This window comes from Epinephelus fuscoguttatus, linkage group LG1, assembly GCF_011397635.1.
Source record: "Epinephelus fuscoguttatus linkage group LG1, E.fuscoguttatus.final_Chr_v1".
NCBI classification, from domain to species: domain Eukaryota; kingdom Metazoa; phylum Chordata; class Actinopteri; order Perciformes; family Serranidae; genus Epinephelus; species Epinephelus fuscoguttatus.
In genome coordinates, this window is record NC_064752.1 from 19670623 (window position 1) to 19687134 (window position 16512).

The 16512-nt window shown below is 39.6% G+C and overlaps 1 protein-coding gene across 2 annotated transcripts in view; it reads left to right on the plus strand.

Annotated features, from left to right (window-relative positions):
* Nucleotides 1-16512, plus strand: part of kif5ab (kinesin family member 5A, b) — a 101915-nt gene that overhangs the window by 16327 nt on the left and 69076 nt on the right. For both annotated transcript variants that reach the window (XM_049585905.1, XM_049585914.1), the window contains exon 2: nucleotides 14855-14942. In XM_049585905.1, coding sequence (XP_049441862.1) covers nucleotides 14855-14942 — 88 coding nt within the window. The remainder of the gene's footprint in view (nucleotides 1-14854; nucleotides 14943-16512) is intronic.

Sequence of the window (16512 nt, forward strand, 5' to 3'; positions counted from 1 at the left end):
GGCTGTTCAGGTTTTATTTCCTCGCCCCTGCCTGTAGTGAAATCGGGGCTAGCCGGTGCTTCCTCCTCAGGCTCCACTTCACTCAGCTGCCTGACAGACCCTTCTTCCCACTTTAACCTGAATAACAAACCGGGGCTAGCTGTGAGGCTAGCGGAGCATTGGGCGTTGGGCACCGCTACCGAATTTGAGGTACCAGCAGCCCCAGTAGTGGTTCAAATGTGAACAGAACCTAACCCATAATTTATTTCCGTCGCCCCAAAGTGGCCAGAAAAATCAGTTATTGCTTGTTCTAGGACTTAATGGAGAGCTACAAAAATGGACCCTGAGGTGAGATTGTTTTTTTCAGTTGCTGTTTCGAAGATGAAACTAAGCTGTTAAAACTTGGATTTACATCAGGAACTGTCTGATCCAAAATAAGTAAACGACATTATTACCATGCCAGCTTTCTACACAGTACATTCTGATTCACTTTGATATGCACCAAAGATGCATTGAGGCTAAATATTCAGCCATAAAACAGGCAGGTCAAGCTGCGGGGCCCTTCTGGAGTGGATGTGTCATTTTCCAGACGCACTCAGATTGGAATAAAAGAATACTCATCAGCATATTTATTGCTGTCTTCTCTCTATCTGTGTCTATCTTTCTCTGTAATAATCTGGCCGTCATCTCAGTTCATCTTTCATGGTTGGAATTCTTTGTTTCTCCTCAACTGGATGTTGATGTGGCTCCAAATCTCTGTGTTTTTCACTCCACTAATATCCATAGGGAGGTTGACGCTGATCCTATTTTCTGGTCTGAAACTCAGTGAACAAAGCCCAATCTTCCCATCCCTCTGTTCTCCACTCCTCTGTCTCCTGCTTCCCTCACTCATCCTGATAAATTATGCAGAGAATTTCTCTTTGATGGGGGACTAATTGCTCCACTTCAATGTGTGAGTCTTCGATAAACAACTTGATGCAGGGAACTAAGTGAAATTATTAGTTGAGTGTTAACAATGTAATGTTGGGTGGTAAACTGTGTTTCCCTAAGCTAGTGATTAAGTAAAACAGCTAAAAAAAATTGCTATGATCACTACAAGATAGCTGCAAGACAACTCAAAAATAATACTACAGCCACTGCATCTCGGCATTCAGACGACACTGACAGCCGCTTTGCCCCCGAGGCACTGTGCCAGTCGACTTAGACTTGTCAGCAGAGTGAATTAGGAAATACATTTATGTATGGTAATATCGTGTGACTGGAGCTTTTGCCGTTGTGAGGGGTTTTCTGTTTTCAAGTGAATCGCTAATGATGCTGTTATCTGGGGCTCGAAGCCTGATTAGCTTGACGGATGGAGGAGACATTGGCAGCATGAACTCCTCTCTTCTGTCAGTCTCGCTGAGCTTGTATGTGCATCTATGTGTGTGAGGAGGGAGACAGGGAGTTGATGAGTTTGTGGGGGAGACTGATACAGAAACTGACAGTGACCGAGACACACACACAGTCTGATAAGGGAAAATAGGGCCCTTCCTGCTTTTACTCCTCTGCCCTGAGTCGAGCTCACACACAGACACCGAACCACTGCAAAGGAGCCACGGAGCAAGAAGTGAGCAGCAGCCGCCTGCCTGCCTGACTGTCAGCCCACCAATGTGTAGGAGGAGGAAGAACACATGCCTAATCTTCTTATCATCTCATCCAGCTCTGCCTTTAAAATATTTAGCTATATGTCGCATGGTTAGTGGGAGGGAAGCTTTGGTGTGAAACTAGATGGAGAGGAAGAATGTGACAAGAATTAAACCTGTCTGAATGGGATCAAAGTGTGCGTGCCTGTGTTGGAAAGTATTGTTCCCTCACAGCGAGTATTGTCAGTCACCAGATATTCACCATGTGCAGAGGGAGTTCTTTTGTGTGTTTGCCTTTTCTAGTAGATATTGTTAGTGTGCCTTCAGTACTGTCCCCACCAGAGAAATGAAGGCATTGGTCAATTGTTCAAGCACTTAAATTGAGCTATGTTTATATTTTCCTGACAAGCGACCTTTTGTGGCCGAATGAATAATAGCTTTTGTCTGTCAGAAGCAAAGGTGGATGTAACACAAGGTAATTATAGTGCTGCAAAAGCTCTTAGAGAGGAGGTCTGGGTGGATGGTGGGAGTAACGCAACAAAGTCTGTGACTTGACATCAGAGAGTACTGTTTGTATGTAGTCTCCTACCATCTGTCATCATTGGTATCGTAGCCTCAACCGATTTGTTGTAATCATAGACTGTATATTAAGCTGGGCGACAGTGTATATTAAGATTTACTCCTACCGTTCAAAAATGAAGCCAAAGTATCCCGGATATGGTCACTGCCATCTCGCGCTGGTGATGTCATGTGGAGTCAAAGTCTGTAAAGTAGCAAACTTTGCAGACTCGAGTTCCTGCCCATATACCCGTTTGACAAATCACGAGCAGCGCCATTGATTGTGAGCGCACAGATTGACACACAAAGCTGTCCAACATTACACCAACCCCCCTTTTTATAGCATTAAATCACGAGGTAAAACCAAACTTAGCAGAAAAATAAGCACTTGAACAAACATTAAAAGAACTACCTGAAATGACAGAAGCCACTTTTGGAAACATTTATTTGACAAGTAGTTTTTGAACTTTTAGTATGACACATTTTCATTCAGCTAACATGGAGGGGCGGGGTTTATGACTCATTGCAGCCAGCCACCAGGGAGTGATTGAGATGTTTTGGCTTCACTTTTTGGGAGCTGTCATATTATCCATCTTTACAGCCTATGGTTTTAACCATGATGATGATGATTTCTCTTTAAGGTGCCTTGTGGAGTTTTCTTGCGAGCCAAGTTATGTCATTCTCGCCAAAACATTGTATCCTTGACTCCAAATGAATAATGCTGATTTTTAGCTTGACTAGCAGCTCCTTGGCTCACTTTGTCGGTTGGTCAGACAACAGGAATTTCCCCATTCATTGGCGGCCACAGGTTTTGCCCTAGGAGGCTGACATTTGACAAGGAGGTCACAGCTATTGCAAATTTGCAAATCTGTGCAACCTAACACCCATGCTTAAAGGATACAGTTGCATTCTTCTTCCTTCTTGCCTTTTCTGGCATATTGCTACAATTCTTGACATGTTACCACCAACAACCAGTGTTGCCAACCTGGTGACTTGCTCCCTAGATTTAGCAGTTTCAAGTTAGAGCTGCTAACATTTCTTTCTGAAGGGGTCCTGGGGAAGATTTTTCTTTGTCCCAAACACATTTTGTATTGTCCCTGGGAAGCTGGGACACCGTTAGTCTCAAGCCCTGTTTTTTAGCCTGTGTATCTGACATAAAAGAAAAACATCAACCACTGCCATCATAGAATGTCATTTTATTTGCTGACTGACCTAACCAGGGAAATATCACCAATACTGATGATCAGCCAATAAATCGGTGTATCCCCACTTTCACGATAATGCCATCCCAGTATCAGCAGTAACCCCTGTTTGAGTGCAGTGCAAAGCTTTATCTAGCCTATATCTTTCCAAAGCAAATTGTGGTTTGCTGCTATAGAGCTTTTAAAATGTGACAAAACACTAATTACTTCGTTTTTTAATGCAATACAGACTGGAAGTGAAAGTGGACCAAAGCTGTTACCCTAGCAACAGAAGAGCAATGAAATGGTCTATAGCATGAATCACTGATGTCGCACTTCAACATCAACAGCTTCCAGGTAGACAACTGGCAATTGATTTCCATTGCGGAGATATGTAAAATGAGCACTTGTTTATTTCTGCTGCCATTTAACTGTAACCAGTGTTGGGCAGTAATGCCTTACTCGTAATAACATTACTTTTTTCCCAGTAATTTTATTTTATTTTATTATTACTAATGAAATTTCAATAATATTATTACAATTACTCCAAGAACCAAACAACTCGTTACTTTTGTTATCACATCACTACTGACTTAAAATAGCCTATAACAATCATCTCAGCGGACTCATTTTAGTAATCGTTGTGCTGCACGTGCACGTCATAAAGCAACAAGCTGGTTGGAAACGCTTACCTTAGCAGCAGGAAATATTCCCGTTACTTTGATTTTGTCGGGAGTAAAGATGACAAGAACACTGGTGATGAAGGTAGTCGGACTAAAGCTCCTTCCACTGCAAAAACCACGTCCTCAAATCTCCAGTCTGAAACACCGCGGCTCCTACGACCAACAAAACAACAGCTTGGAGCTCCAGGATATAGACTGTACCGCGAAGGACAGCTGTAGCACTACACTGGTCAAACAACCAAAATTAGATTTTAATCGTGGACAGCTGCTGTTACAAAGAAGTTATGAAGCGTGTGGATGTATGGCAAGCTGTTTTAACATTTAATCACTAAGTCCGACTATCCGGAATTACCAATATAGATAGGCTATCTATAACGTCATTTTGACTAGTAGTAATGTCATTGTACTAGTATGAATTTTAATTTAAGATATCTGTAACGTCATTCTGACTAGTCAAAACTGAATTACAGATATCTGTAATGTCATTTTGACTAGTCAAAACTGAATGACAGATGTCTATAACGTCATTCTGACTAGTCAAAACTGAATTACAGATATCTGTAATGTCATTTTGACTAGTCAAAACTGAATTACAGATATCTGTAATGTCATTCTGACTAGTCAAAACTGAATGACAGATGTCTATAACGTCATTCTGACTAGTCAAAACTGAATTACGGATATCTATAACGTCATTTTGACTAGTCAAAACTGAATTACAGATATCTATGACGTCACTCTGACTAGTCAAAACTGAATTACAGATGTCTATAACGTCATTCTGACTAGTCAAAACTGAATTACGGATATCTATAACGTCATTCTGACTAGTCAAAACTGAATTACAGATATCTATGATGTCATTCTGACTAGTCAAAACTGAATTACAGATATCTGTAACGTCATTCTGACTAGTCAAAACTGAATGACAGATGTCTATAACGTCATTCTGACTAGTCAAAACTGAATTACAGATATCTATAACGTCATTCTGACTAGTCAAAACTGAATTACAGATATCTATAACGTCATTCTGACTAGTCAAAACTGAATTACAGATGTCTATAACGTCATTCTGACTAGTCAAAACTGAATTACAGATATCTATAATGTCATTCTGACTAGTCAAAACTGAATTACAAATATCTGTAACGTCATTTTGACTAGTCAAAACTGAATTACAGATATCTGTAACGTCATTCTGACTAGTCAAAACTGAATGACAGATGTCTGTAACGTCATTTTGACTAGTCAAAACTGAATTACAAATATCTGTAACGTCATTCTGACTAGTCAAAACTGAATTACAGATATCTGTAACGTCATTTTGACTAGTCAAAACTGAATTACAGATATCTATAATGTCATTCTGACTAGTCGAAACTACAGTTACAGATATCTGTAATTCAGTTTTGACTAGTAAGATTCAAACAATTTTTGCCATTCATGTGTATGGGGTTTGTCATTATAGATATCTACAATTACATTATGACTATCTATAATTCCAGTTTGAGATATCTACAACGTCATTTTGACTAGTCATAATTCAGTTGTAGATATCTACAACATCATTTTGACTAGTCATAATTCAGTTGTGGATATCTACAACGTCATTTTGACTAGTCATAATTCAGTTGTAGATATCTACAACGTCATTTTGACTAGTGAAAATGACGTTGTAGATATCTACAACGTCATTTTGACTAGTCTAAATTCAGATGCAGATATCTACAACGTCATTTCGACTAGTCATAATTAAGCTGTAGATATCTACAACGTCATTTTGACTGGTCATAATTCAGTTGCGGATATCTATAACGTCATTTTGACTAGTCATAATTCGAATTCAAGATATCTACAACGTCATTCTGACTATTTGAAACTCAATTCAAGATATCTAGAAAGGACCATGTAGATATCTTCATTTGATGATAATTAAAGATATCTTGAACTTGAATTATGACTAGTCAAAATTAAATTGTAGATATCTCAAACTGGAATTACAGATATCCACAATTCAGTTGCAGATATCCGCAATAACAATTGCAGATATCCGCAACTACATTGGAGATATCTATAATGACAAACCCCATACACATGAATGGCAAAAATAGTTTGAATCTTACTAGTCAAAACTGAATTACATATATCTGTAATTACAGTTTTGACTAGGCAAAATCTAATTACAGATATCCTGAATAAGAGTTTTGACTAGGCAAAATTATGTTGCAGATATCAGTAATGAATATCCAGTCTAGCGATTAAATGTTAAAACGGCTTGCCATAGTGGATGGATATGTTGTGGATGAAAAGTTGCTCTACCAGTGACTCTGTCTTTCAGGCAGATCTTTGGGAAAATAGCCTGCCTGTCACAGGCAACACAAGACCTCCAGTTAAAATAAGCTAACTAGCATTAGCTACACTTACCAGCAATTACTCTGACATTAACACAGAGGCACACATCTCAATTTTGGGGAGATAGGCAAATACCATTTTTATGGAGTGTAACGGAAAAGTAATATAATGAGTAGTGTAACCAATTACTGTTGGCAGGAAGCAATAAGTAATGTAATTAATTAACAAGTACTGAGTAATGCATTACATTTTTAGAGTAGCGAGCCCAACACTGACTGTAATGCTTAAGAGTTAAACACAGGGGTCCAATCTATCTGACGTTTCTGCAGTGCTTATTTTCTGTACTTTGTTTCTTTGCTAGCATCTTTGTAAACCACTGACACCTAAGCTAAGCAATGCAACTTAGCTTAGCCCTAACACAGCAAAATGTGTTTTACCCACCAGAAAAAGATAAATATCATTTTAAGTGTACGCTAGATTTGAATATTTGCTCTGCTTTACCTCATGACAAGCCCTCTGGTTAGAGAGGGGCCTCTTCTGTCCCAAGGGTATTAAACCCTGTGAACCAGAAGGCCTCCATCTAAATTCAACAGCTGCTGCTGAAACCCCTCATCCTTCCCTTTTTACCCCTTCACCGTCTCTTGTTAACTCATTTTCCAGCCTTCAGTCGATTGCCTCTCTTGTTCTTGTATGTTCTCCACCCCACCCCAACCCCTCCGTTATTTTTGATTTTGATTGTATTTCACTGTCTTTGTCTCTGTTTTTTTTTTTTTTTTTTGCTGTTTACATTGATTATATGTCTTGATTTTTACGCTCTCATCATTTCTTCTGATTATTTTTTCCTTTCTTGTTTTGGTTCTGTTCAGCTCAGTCTTGTCTTCCAGCTATTTCTTGTCCACTGCCAATGATTCTCAAGGTTTCTGTTGATTATTGCAGTTTTTAATTAACCCCCACCCCCCCCACCCCTCTCTGTCTCTTGCTTTCTGTCTCCCTCTCTCTGCCTGCAACCCACCTCCTCTTTGTCTGCTGCCAGACAGCAGCAGATTGCAGGCTGGACAGGGCATGTGGGTGTTAAACATCACTCACAAAGCTGAGGGCCATGTACAATGTCTGCATGAACAAGCGTAATTTGATATATTATTTGCACATGTACACACATACACACACATACCATTATAGACCTACACACATACTCACATATGCTCACACTCTTGGCTTCCCATTCCAGCTTTCGACATCAGCGTGGATGCAAATAATTGAACAGACATCCGTTAAATTATACAAACACACAAACAAGCAAGTGTTTCTAGACCTGGCCGAACCGACAGGCCGAGAGATGGACACGCGGATAGAGAGCTTACAGAACGTCTATTACATTTATGCTATTATCATATTTTTGCAGCACAGGAGCAGATTAGTGTTTTAACGGTGGAGCCAGCGGAACAAATGATTGGCAAAGGGCTGTTTTTCATCCAGCTTATATAACTGACTCATTTTGTTCACCCCAATGAAGACCACATCATGATTCCTTCCTCCCTCTCTGCTGTTTGGTGTGGTTACCATGCGCATACTGTGTAGCATTACAAATGGCTCATTGGGAACAGATTCTGCCCTAATCAGTTCTGATGGGAAGCTTGTTTGTACCTGCAGCTGTGATTACGGCACTTGAAAACAACAGTTCAGCTTATTAAGAAATGGAGGAGAAATAAAACATAAAATTGGAGCTTGGATTCTGCCAAACCTGTCTCCACCCTTTGTCACAAACAAATTATTTTATGCAAAGCTAGCACTGTAGAGTGGGAGGTCATTGTGGAAATGTTTCCACTCAACATCTTACGCTGCAGTAATGCTGCTTGATTTTCAGCTACTGCTCTGGGCTGGGGAGTGGCACAGATTGTATTTTTTTCTTCTCCTTGGTGGCTTTTCTTTATAAAACAGCTTGAACAGAAGCACTGAGTGGCAAGAAAAGCACCTAGAATCTCTTAGCAGACCAAAATAACAAGTCTCACCTACTCTCAATATATCAACCTAATATATTTGTCTCAAAATATTTACTCAAGAAAGCGAGGGAAAAGATCACAAGGTTGAACTATTTAGATACTCGTTCTGATCTAAGTTACTGTTTCAGTGTATAAACCGAACAGTACATTGCAGTAACAGGCTGCATTTAAAACCATGGAACACAAGACAGGATTAGGAGCTGCTGTGTATGTCAATGCATATAACTCATTTACATCTCAATAAACCAAATATAAAATACACGGATGTTGAAATGCTGAACTAATTAACTGTTAATTGGTTTGGTAAATCAAATAAAAACATGTGCAGCCCTCAGCCCAGTCACAGGAAGAAAATGTTGGCATTGTATGTTCTTGCAAACCATGAATACATTATGTGCTTTTCAGTCATATCACATTAATGTTTCTTAAGGGATGTAGATTTCATTACATGCATATGAGATGACTTTGTCATAGGGAGGTGAAGGGAATAGTGGATGGTGTGCAGAACACTGTTCAAGACCAACAAAAAACAACAGGTTTACAAAACCAATGTACCATGGTAGTTATTGTGCATTCTATATTGTAGTCTGTATCGTGCAGTGTGTAGCCTACTTACTGTTTTTATTATGTAAGGCACCTGCACTGGTAACCTGGTCACTGCTGTGTTTTTTAGATTGTCTTTTTTTTTTTTTTGTAGGGTGCAGTGTGTACATACTGCTTCTGTTATACTAGGCACATGGATTTACTGTAGTCTGCATTGCACCTTTAATTTTATTTTTATTTATTGTGTCTTTTTTTTTTTAAAAGATTATTTTTTTGGGCTTTTTGCCTTTAATGACAGGACAGTGAGTGAAAGGGGGAGACAGAGAGAGAGAGTGGGGACTGACATATAGCAAAGGGCTGTGAGCCAGATTCAAACCCATGGCCGCTGCAGCGAGGCGATGCCTCTGTGCATGGGGCGCCAGCACTATCCACTACACTACCGGTGCCTCAATTTCTCGTAAAAAACTGATGTCATTGCACACTGTTATAAATCTGATAAACTAAACTAAACTAAACTAAACAAAACAGCAAAAGGTGTTTTTTAGCGAGACATCAACAGCATTTCCAGTTGATTGTGCCACCAAAAACAGGGTGTTTAAGCCAAAACATCATCTTTTCCAAACCGTAACCAAAGTTGTTTTTGTACCTCATCATCATCACATATTAACCAGTGTTGCTGAAATGTTAAGAAACAAAACATTTCAACGCATCCACCAAATAAAAATGTACAAAAGTTACATGTCTGTGGTTTGTAGAAACGTACAATGCTAGCAGTTATTCTGGCTATAGTTGAAGCCCTAAACCAAAAATTGGTCAAAACTGAGTTAAAACTAGAAGCTCACTACTGACATAAGTTTTACAAAATAAAGAATAATGATATGATAGCTCTAAGTGAAAAAAAGACTGCAAAACAGAGGTAAACAAACACCAAACTGCAGTGACTGCGCTAAAGCTAGCTAAAACTAGCTAAAGCTAACTGGTCAGATAGCCCCAGCTAAACTTAGTTTAAGCCCCTTTTCTACTTGTTCTGTTATTGAAAAAAAACATTTTGATGCTTCATGATGTTAGTAATTGAGTTTTTAAATAGGGTAGTAGCTAACTAGTGTTAATAATAACAGAGAAAAGAAAAGTAACAGCAGACAAACATGTCATGTCAAACTTGCTAACTAAAAAGCTAGCTTAGCAGAGTAGTGGTTAAGGGTAATTGACTCCAGTTGTATTAATGTGATTTGGTGGTTAATCTACATTTAAATCACATATATTTAGATAAATGTGAATTAACTTATTATAACACATATTACTCATTTATTTGTTCAAATGGGTAAGAAAGCTCACAGAACACATTTTGTGATTACAAACTGGTAAATTAAAGTTTTACAAAGTAATTTGTAGCAGTAATTTGAAGGCATTTATTCAAGCTGTGAAACAGAAATAACTTACTTTTATTTCTGTTTCATGGCTTTCACAGCTTCACAGCCTACATGCCTTCAGATTATTGTGTCAAATTAATTTTTCTTCCCTGCTGTGTTGTCGCTGCTCTCAGCCTGTGTAAGATATTGACATCATAAAAAACTGTCATTATTCAAAATCACACCCCATAATGCATTATTGATCATCGTAAACAATTAACAGTGTGACAGTTTTGTACGCCCTACAATGGTGAAAATTCTTCAAAGCGTTAAAATGGAATGTGACTGGAATACTAACACAGTAATGTGCCTGTGAACTGTAAAGGGAACATGATAAATTGTGAGTTATTCTGCAGAAGAATTCATCCTTGAAAGCCTGTAACGGAACTTTTCATTCAATCCACTGATATATTTGTGTGCACTGGGATTTTGTGTCAGGCTTGTTGTTGAATGTGTCATTTAAAAAGCTGAGAAGCGGCGGGGCCCATATGTAATACTTGGAGGTGCAGGGGATTATTGGTGTATTTTATCCCAGACTGCTGGTGCAAACATAATCACAGTTTAGAGCATCCTACCGAGTTGTGTGGCTTTTATATAAAGGGCAGAAAAATGTCATTTTCTTTATTGCAGATTATGTAACGGTAAAATGCATTTATAAGGCAATTGGTGAGCATATTAAGACCAGTCAGAAATAATAACATACGAGATGCTGCATCGTGTGTTGCAGCATGTTGGTGCAGCTCTTTTTTTCCTATTTCTAAACATTTTTAATGCCTAACTTTTTTTGTGATCTTTCTCCCTGTGGGATCAACGAAGTGTCTTTCTATCCAAATAATAATAACAATAATGATGTGTTTCCCTCATGGGAACATCGTCTTCTCTTTCTTAGCACAGGGGCATGAACAGAACAAGACTCACAGAGCTTGTATGGATTTAATGACTTGCTTATGTAACGTGGAGCTCCCACTTCCTACTCACCATATAACCCTCTTGACAATAAGGATAGAATATAAAGCTGCTGGTTTGTGGCCAATGTAAATCCTGTCCATTATACACTACATCCACTTTACATAAGAGACCTTTCTTGTCAGTCATAAGATGAAGTACCCTTTGAGAAGTCTGCGGGCTTGAAAGAGATGTAGCTGAGTCACTTCTCTATAATTAAGGGTCAAGACCAAAGCTGAGTCCAATGTCTGGTTGCGTTAGGACCCCACACTTTTATTTGTTTTATTTGAAGCGAAATGATGCAATTTGATGCAATGCACTTTCCAACAATTATACAAATAAATCAGTGTCTGGGTGGTTACGTGGTTTAAGATGTGACAGTTCTGGTTCAGCTGAGAACCTTTGTTGCACATTATTACCTGATTTATCATCATTTAGGCTATTTTTTCTGTCTCTCTTTACTGTCATACTATCAAATAAAGACAAAATGCCATTAGAGACGAATGTCACTGCTGGAAAAATGATCTTTGCATGAAACTTGGTTTGCAGTAGAAAGATGCAAAGACTTTTGAAATTTGTGCTACATGACAAGAGAAAACAGAGGAAAAGGGCTGTGGCATTTGCTTTTGCTCAAGAGGTAGAAAACCTACAACTACCAGAATGCACTGCACCACACCAGACCAACAAACACTCCTGCTGGTGGTTGACGTAATGCAAGCTTGGCACTTTTACTACAGGAAGCACTATGGTATTACAACATATACTTAGTCAACAATAAGGTTAGTGAAATGTATTGTAAAATTATAGACTTAATCTATTAACAAATCAGTTTTTATAAAACTATAGGCAAGAAATGATCTTTCTGAATCCTGTGTGTTCTGTAAAACTGGCACAGAAACAATTATACATTTATTTTATGAATGCATTCATGTAAAATTATTCCATATTGATGTTAAACATGTTTTTAAAATGATGTGTGGAACTTAGATTCACAGAAATTAGATGTTATTTTTTTAGATCATATATTCATACTGAATCCGCTCATTTTATATGGAAAGTTTTTCATCCATTTAAGCAAATGGTCTGAAAGGAAGCCCATTATCCACCCCTTCAAGCACGAAATGAAACTGCAGTTAGAAACACTAAAAGGACTGACAAATTAAAAAGCCACCAGGAGTATGTGTGTTCACAATGTCTTAAAAACCTCTTCTTAATTTTAAGTGTATTTGTACCCCTTGTTCTTTGTCATTCTTGTTTATAATTGTACTCCTCCCTCCTTTTGTATTCTTTATGCTAATTGAATAAAGGAAGTTTTAAAAAGAAGGAAGCAATATGGTGGCCGGCTAACAATCTCAAATTACAAATAAATGATAATCTAATGTACGTTTCTGAGAACAATTTATGTCAGAAACAGGCTAAGCAGTTTTGGTTCACATCTTGTCAGCACTACCTAGTTTTACCAGTTTTTCAACCGCCGCTGTTTTTCACGATACATTGAAACAGTATGGCGGCCACTTCCTGTTCACAAACTTATTACAATTAAACAACAAGCATATGCTCCTGATAAGATTTTAGGCGAGAATTGGCCTAGACCATGTAGCAACAGAATATTGGTTTATATTTTATCAGCATTGTCTAATTTAGGGTTTTTGGGTTTCTCCAGCCACTCTGACTTCCTCCCACAGTCCAAAGACATGCAGGTTAATTAATGACTCTAAATAAGCTGTAGGTGTGAATATGAGCATGAATGTTTGTCTGTCCCTATGTGTCAGCCCTGCAACAGTCTGGCGACCTGTCCAGGGTGTACCCCACCTCTTGCCTAATGTCCACTGGGATAGGCTCCAGCACCCCTGCGACCCCTAACAGTATAAGTGGTTACGAAAAATGAATGAATGTCTGTCTAATTTTACTGTTTGATCTAAGTTTGGTTGGGGCGGCTCTCTCTCAATCCACTTCTACACTCCTTGTGTCCATGATGGGAGCAGGCAGGCGACCTGCCTCATAAATGACAAAGTACAATCCCTGTGGTTCCTTATTATTTTACATCTATGGTAGCTTGAGCAGAGACCATTGATAAGTTGTTATAGAGCATCTCTGGTTCGATCAACAGTCCCAGAGCTGCCTGGTAATGACCAGACAGATCTGGGCACTGGCAAGCTGGGGGGAAGTTCATCACAGTTCAGTTACATATACTATACAGGTTGGAAATTGGCAAACTATCTCTTTAAGAAAAAAAAGTAAAGCGTTTCATACTGGGCACTACTTTGCACTGAAAAGTTTGGCAAACTTGTACAGAGATGTTACACCATTAGTGTCAGCATACCTACGTTATACAGCTCAGCATATACCGTCAATGCTGAAAAGGTTAGTCATGCAATCAATACAACCGCAGAGTGGAAAAATGTGAGTTTAACAATACTGTGAAGGTCAGATAGCCTCCACAGTGCTTCTCACAGTGGATGTCTGCAGGGTTTGTGGGTGGCCCAGGCTGTTTTGTACAATTGCACACACTGCTACTGTAAATTTTATACACATTTCTACTTCTGCCCACACACACATACATATATGCATACACACACTGCCTTCAGCAGTCAGGTATTTTTTATTTAGGAGCCTAGACAGCTCACAGTCGCTCCATCACCGGAACTTGTGTGACTGACTGTGTTGGACAGAGTGGCTGAATATTTGGTTGAACTGACATTTCAGTGCAAAGATGCTTGCTGGTTCATTAATTGGTTGAGTGACAGTCCAAGCCTGTGAGTGTTGAATTAGCACATCGCTGGTTGGCTGCTTGAGTTGTTTAGTGGCTGGTATTCAGCTGGCTGGCTGACTTGTTTGGTTTCTCACTGAGTGACAGGCTGGTTAACTGACACTTGATTCAGTAAAAACAAAAAGAGAGACTTCATTATTCCTTCTCTCTTTCTGTGTTTTTCTCTTTGCACTGTCTCTCTCACATGCCTTCACTAGTTTCAGGTCATCTACTTTTCCTCTGCCGTCTCTGCATTTCCACTCTTCTGCTCTACTCCTCCACTCCATCACTTTACTCCTCAAGTCCTTGAACGCTGCCACTAATGGCTTCACCTCAGATGTGATTTCTTTCTCTGTCTCTCTTGGGGACAGCCCTTTCGCCTGAGGCCTCATGCTGCGCTCATTCAAAACACCCACTGCTCTCCATGGTGCAAAAACACACACAAATAAAATCAGATGCAAAGACAGGATACATACCTCCCAGAAGAGACAGATGGGCCACTTAATGTGAAATATGCGCTGTTACTCAAGACGACTACACACAGATGGACACAGCATCTATAAAGCATGTCTCTGTGTGTAAAAGGAAATATTGATGTGGGTCTTTTTTATAGTGGCAATATGGCTTTGCATAATGTTTTGCAGATAAACATGATGGGAAGTCTTCCTTTTGCTCGCAAACACACACACCTTGTGCTCTGCTTCACAAACTTCCCAGGGCGGGTTTTCACAGGGAGTCACAGGGGAGGGTGAGGTGTTGACAACAATGTGAAGCAACTCTTTGAACTGTCTGTGTTGTGTTGCTGACTGTTCTTGTGTTCCTCTCCACAGGGGAAGCCCTACGTGTTTGACCAGGTGTTCCCCACGAATGCCACTCAGTTACAGGTCTACAACACCTGCGCCAAGCAGATCGTGAAAGGTGAGCCATGTCAGTGGTTTGCTTTTTTGAGACAGACACAAAAGTGGAGAGAGAAAGCCAGTACATCGCAAATCACCATATACATGAGTATCAGCTTTGTCAGTTTTATGCTCTGTTCACTGACTGCATGCATTAGCAGTGAGAAAACCAATTTCCATGACATAATGTGGTCACATGACTTACAGGTATGAGCATCAACATGCACAGATTAACAGGATGCATGCTCATCACAGCATGGCGGAACTGGCATATCCAGAAGTCCCTAGATCAAACGAAACCAGTCGAGAGTCGAATCTTCTTTCCTTCGCCCCTCCCTCCGTCTGCCTCTCTTTACTGCCCCCCTGTTAGGGTCTCATTTTTGTGCCACCTTCAAAGCGAATGTGGAACTCCACTGAACTAGCTCTAGATGGAGCATGAAAAAGAGATTGATTTGGTGCGAGAGATTACTTGCAGAGTGTGAGATTACCGAGTAGGCCGAGGAACGACGAAATAAAAAGGCAAGATGAATCGCGGCGCAGGGTTGGAAAAACTCGAGGTTGGGGCTTTAGCAAAATGAAGGAATGAGATGAAAAGTGAGATTTGAAATGTGTCAGGGGAAAAGGGTAACGGAGAGGGCGAGCAAGGCCAGAGAAAGCTGGTTTGGAGACATATTCATGTTTACACATTCTCTCCTTTTTTCTTTTGGTCGTTCTGTCAGGGTTTTTTTTCTGTTTTGCTGCCTCTTATTTTTGCTTCCTCACTGTCCTTCTCTCACACTCTTACTGACTGTTACTTATGTGTTTTTCCTTTGTGGTAGTCTCATGTTGTGTAGCAGTCTTATCTCTGACTGTCATTATTTCCGTTCAGAGACATATTCTTTATTCTCTCTGCATTAAAGTCCTGGGGAAAAGAAAAATGTCATCCTCTCCTTGGGGTGTTGACATTATCAACTCACTGCTGCAGAGAGGCATATTGGATTCATGCTCTTTAGACAGTTGAACCCTTTAGCCTAAATGAAGGACTGAATTTGTCATGTTTCCTTTAATTTGTTACACGTGATGGATGCAGTGCTTGTACTTATTGTGTTCTATCTTTGTGTCTTGAAGAGATACCTGATTTTTTGTCTTTAACGTCTTTGACTCTGATGAAGACACAGTAGTGTTGAAATGTTTGTTTGCACAATTAGAGGCTGCAAATCAATCAGTGTGTCTCAGTCCTTTTGTTTTCCCTCAAATAGATTCATTATTCTTTGCTCTATTATGTGTCACACTGTGTTTCGGTCTCAGTATGACCAGCGCGGAGGCAGCGGAAGACGTGGCTCAGCTGAGAGCTGCAAGAGTAAAGGCACCACAGGAGAGGAGGAGAGGGAAGGAAGGGTGTCTCATTGTTCAACCCAGTCACCAGAATGAAATGGTTGCATTGTATGTTTCTGCAAACCACGGATATGTTCCATTTGTATGTTTCATGCTTATCATATCAACGTTCAGAAAGTGATGTAGTTCAGATTACATGTATATGATTATATTTTTTTAACAGGTGAAGTGGATGGTGAAAGAGATGTCAGGACATTTCCAGCCATGTTTGTAGCAAC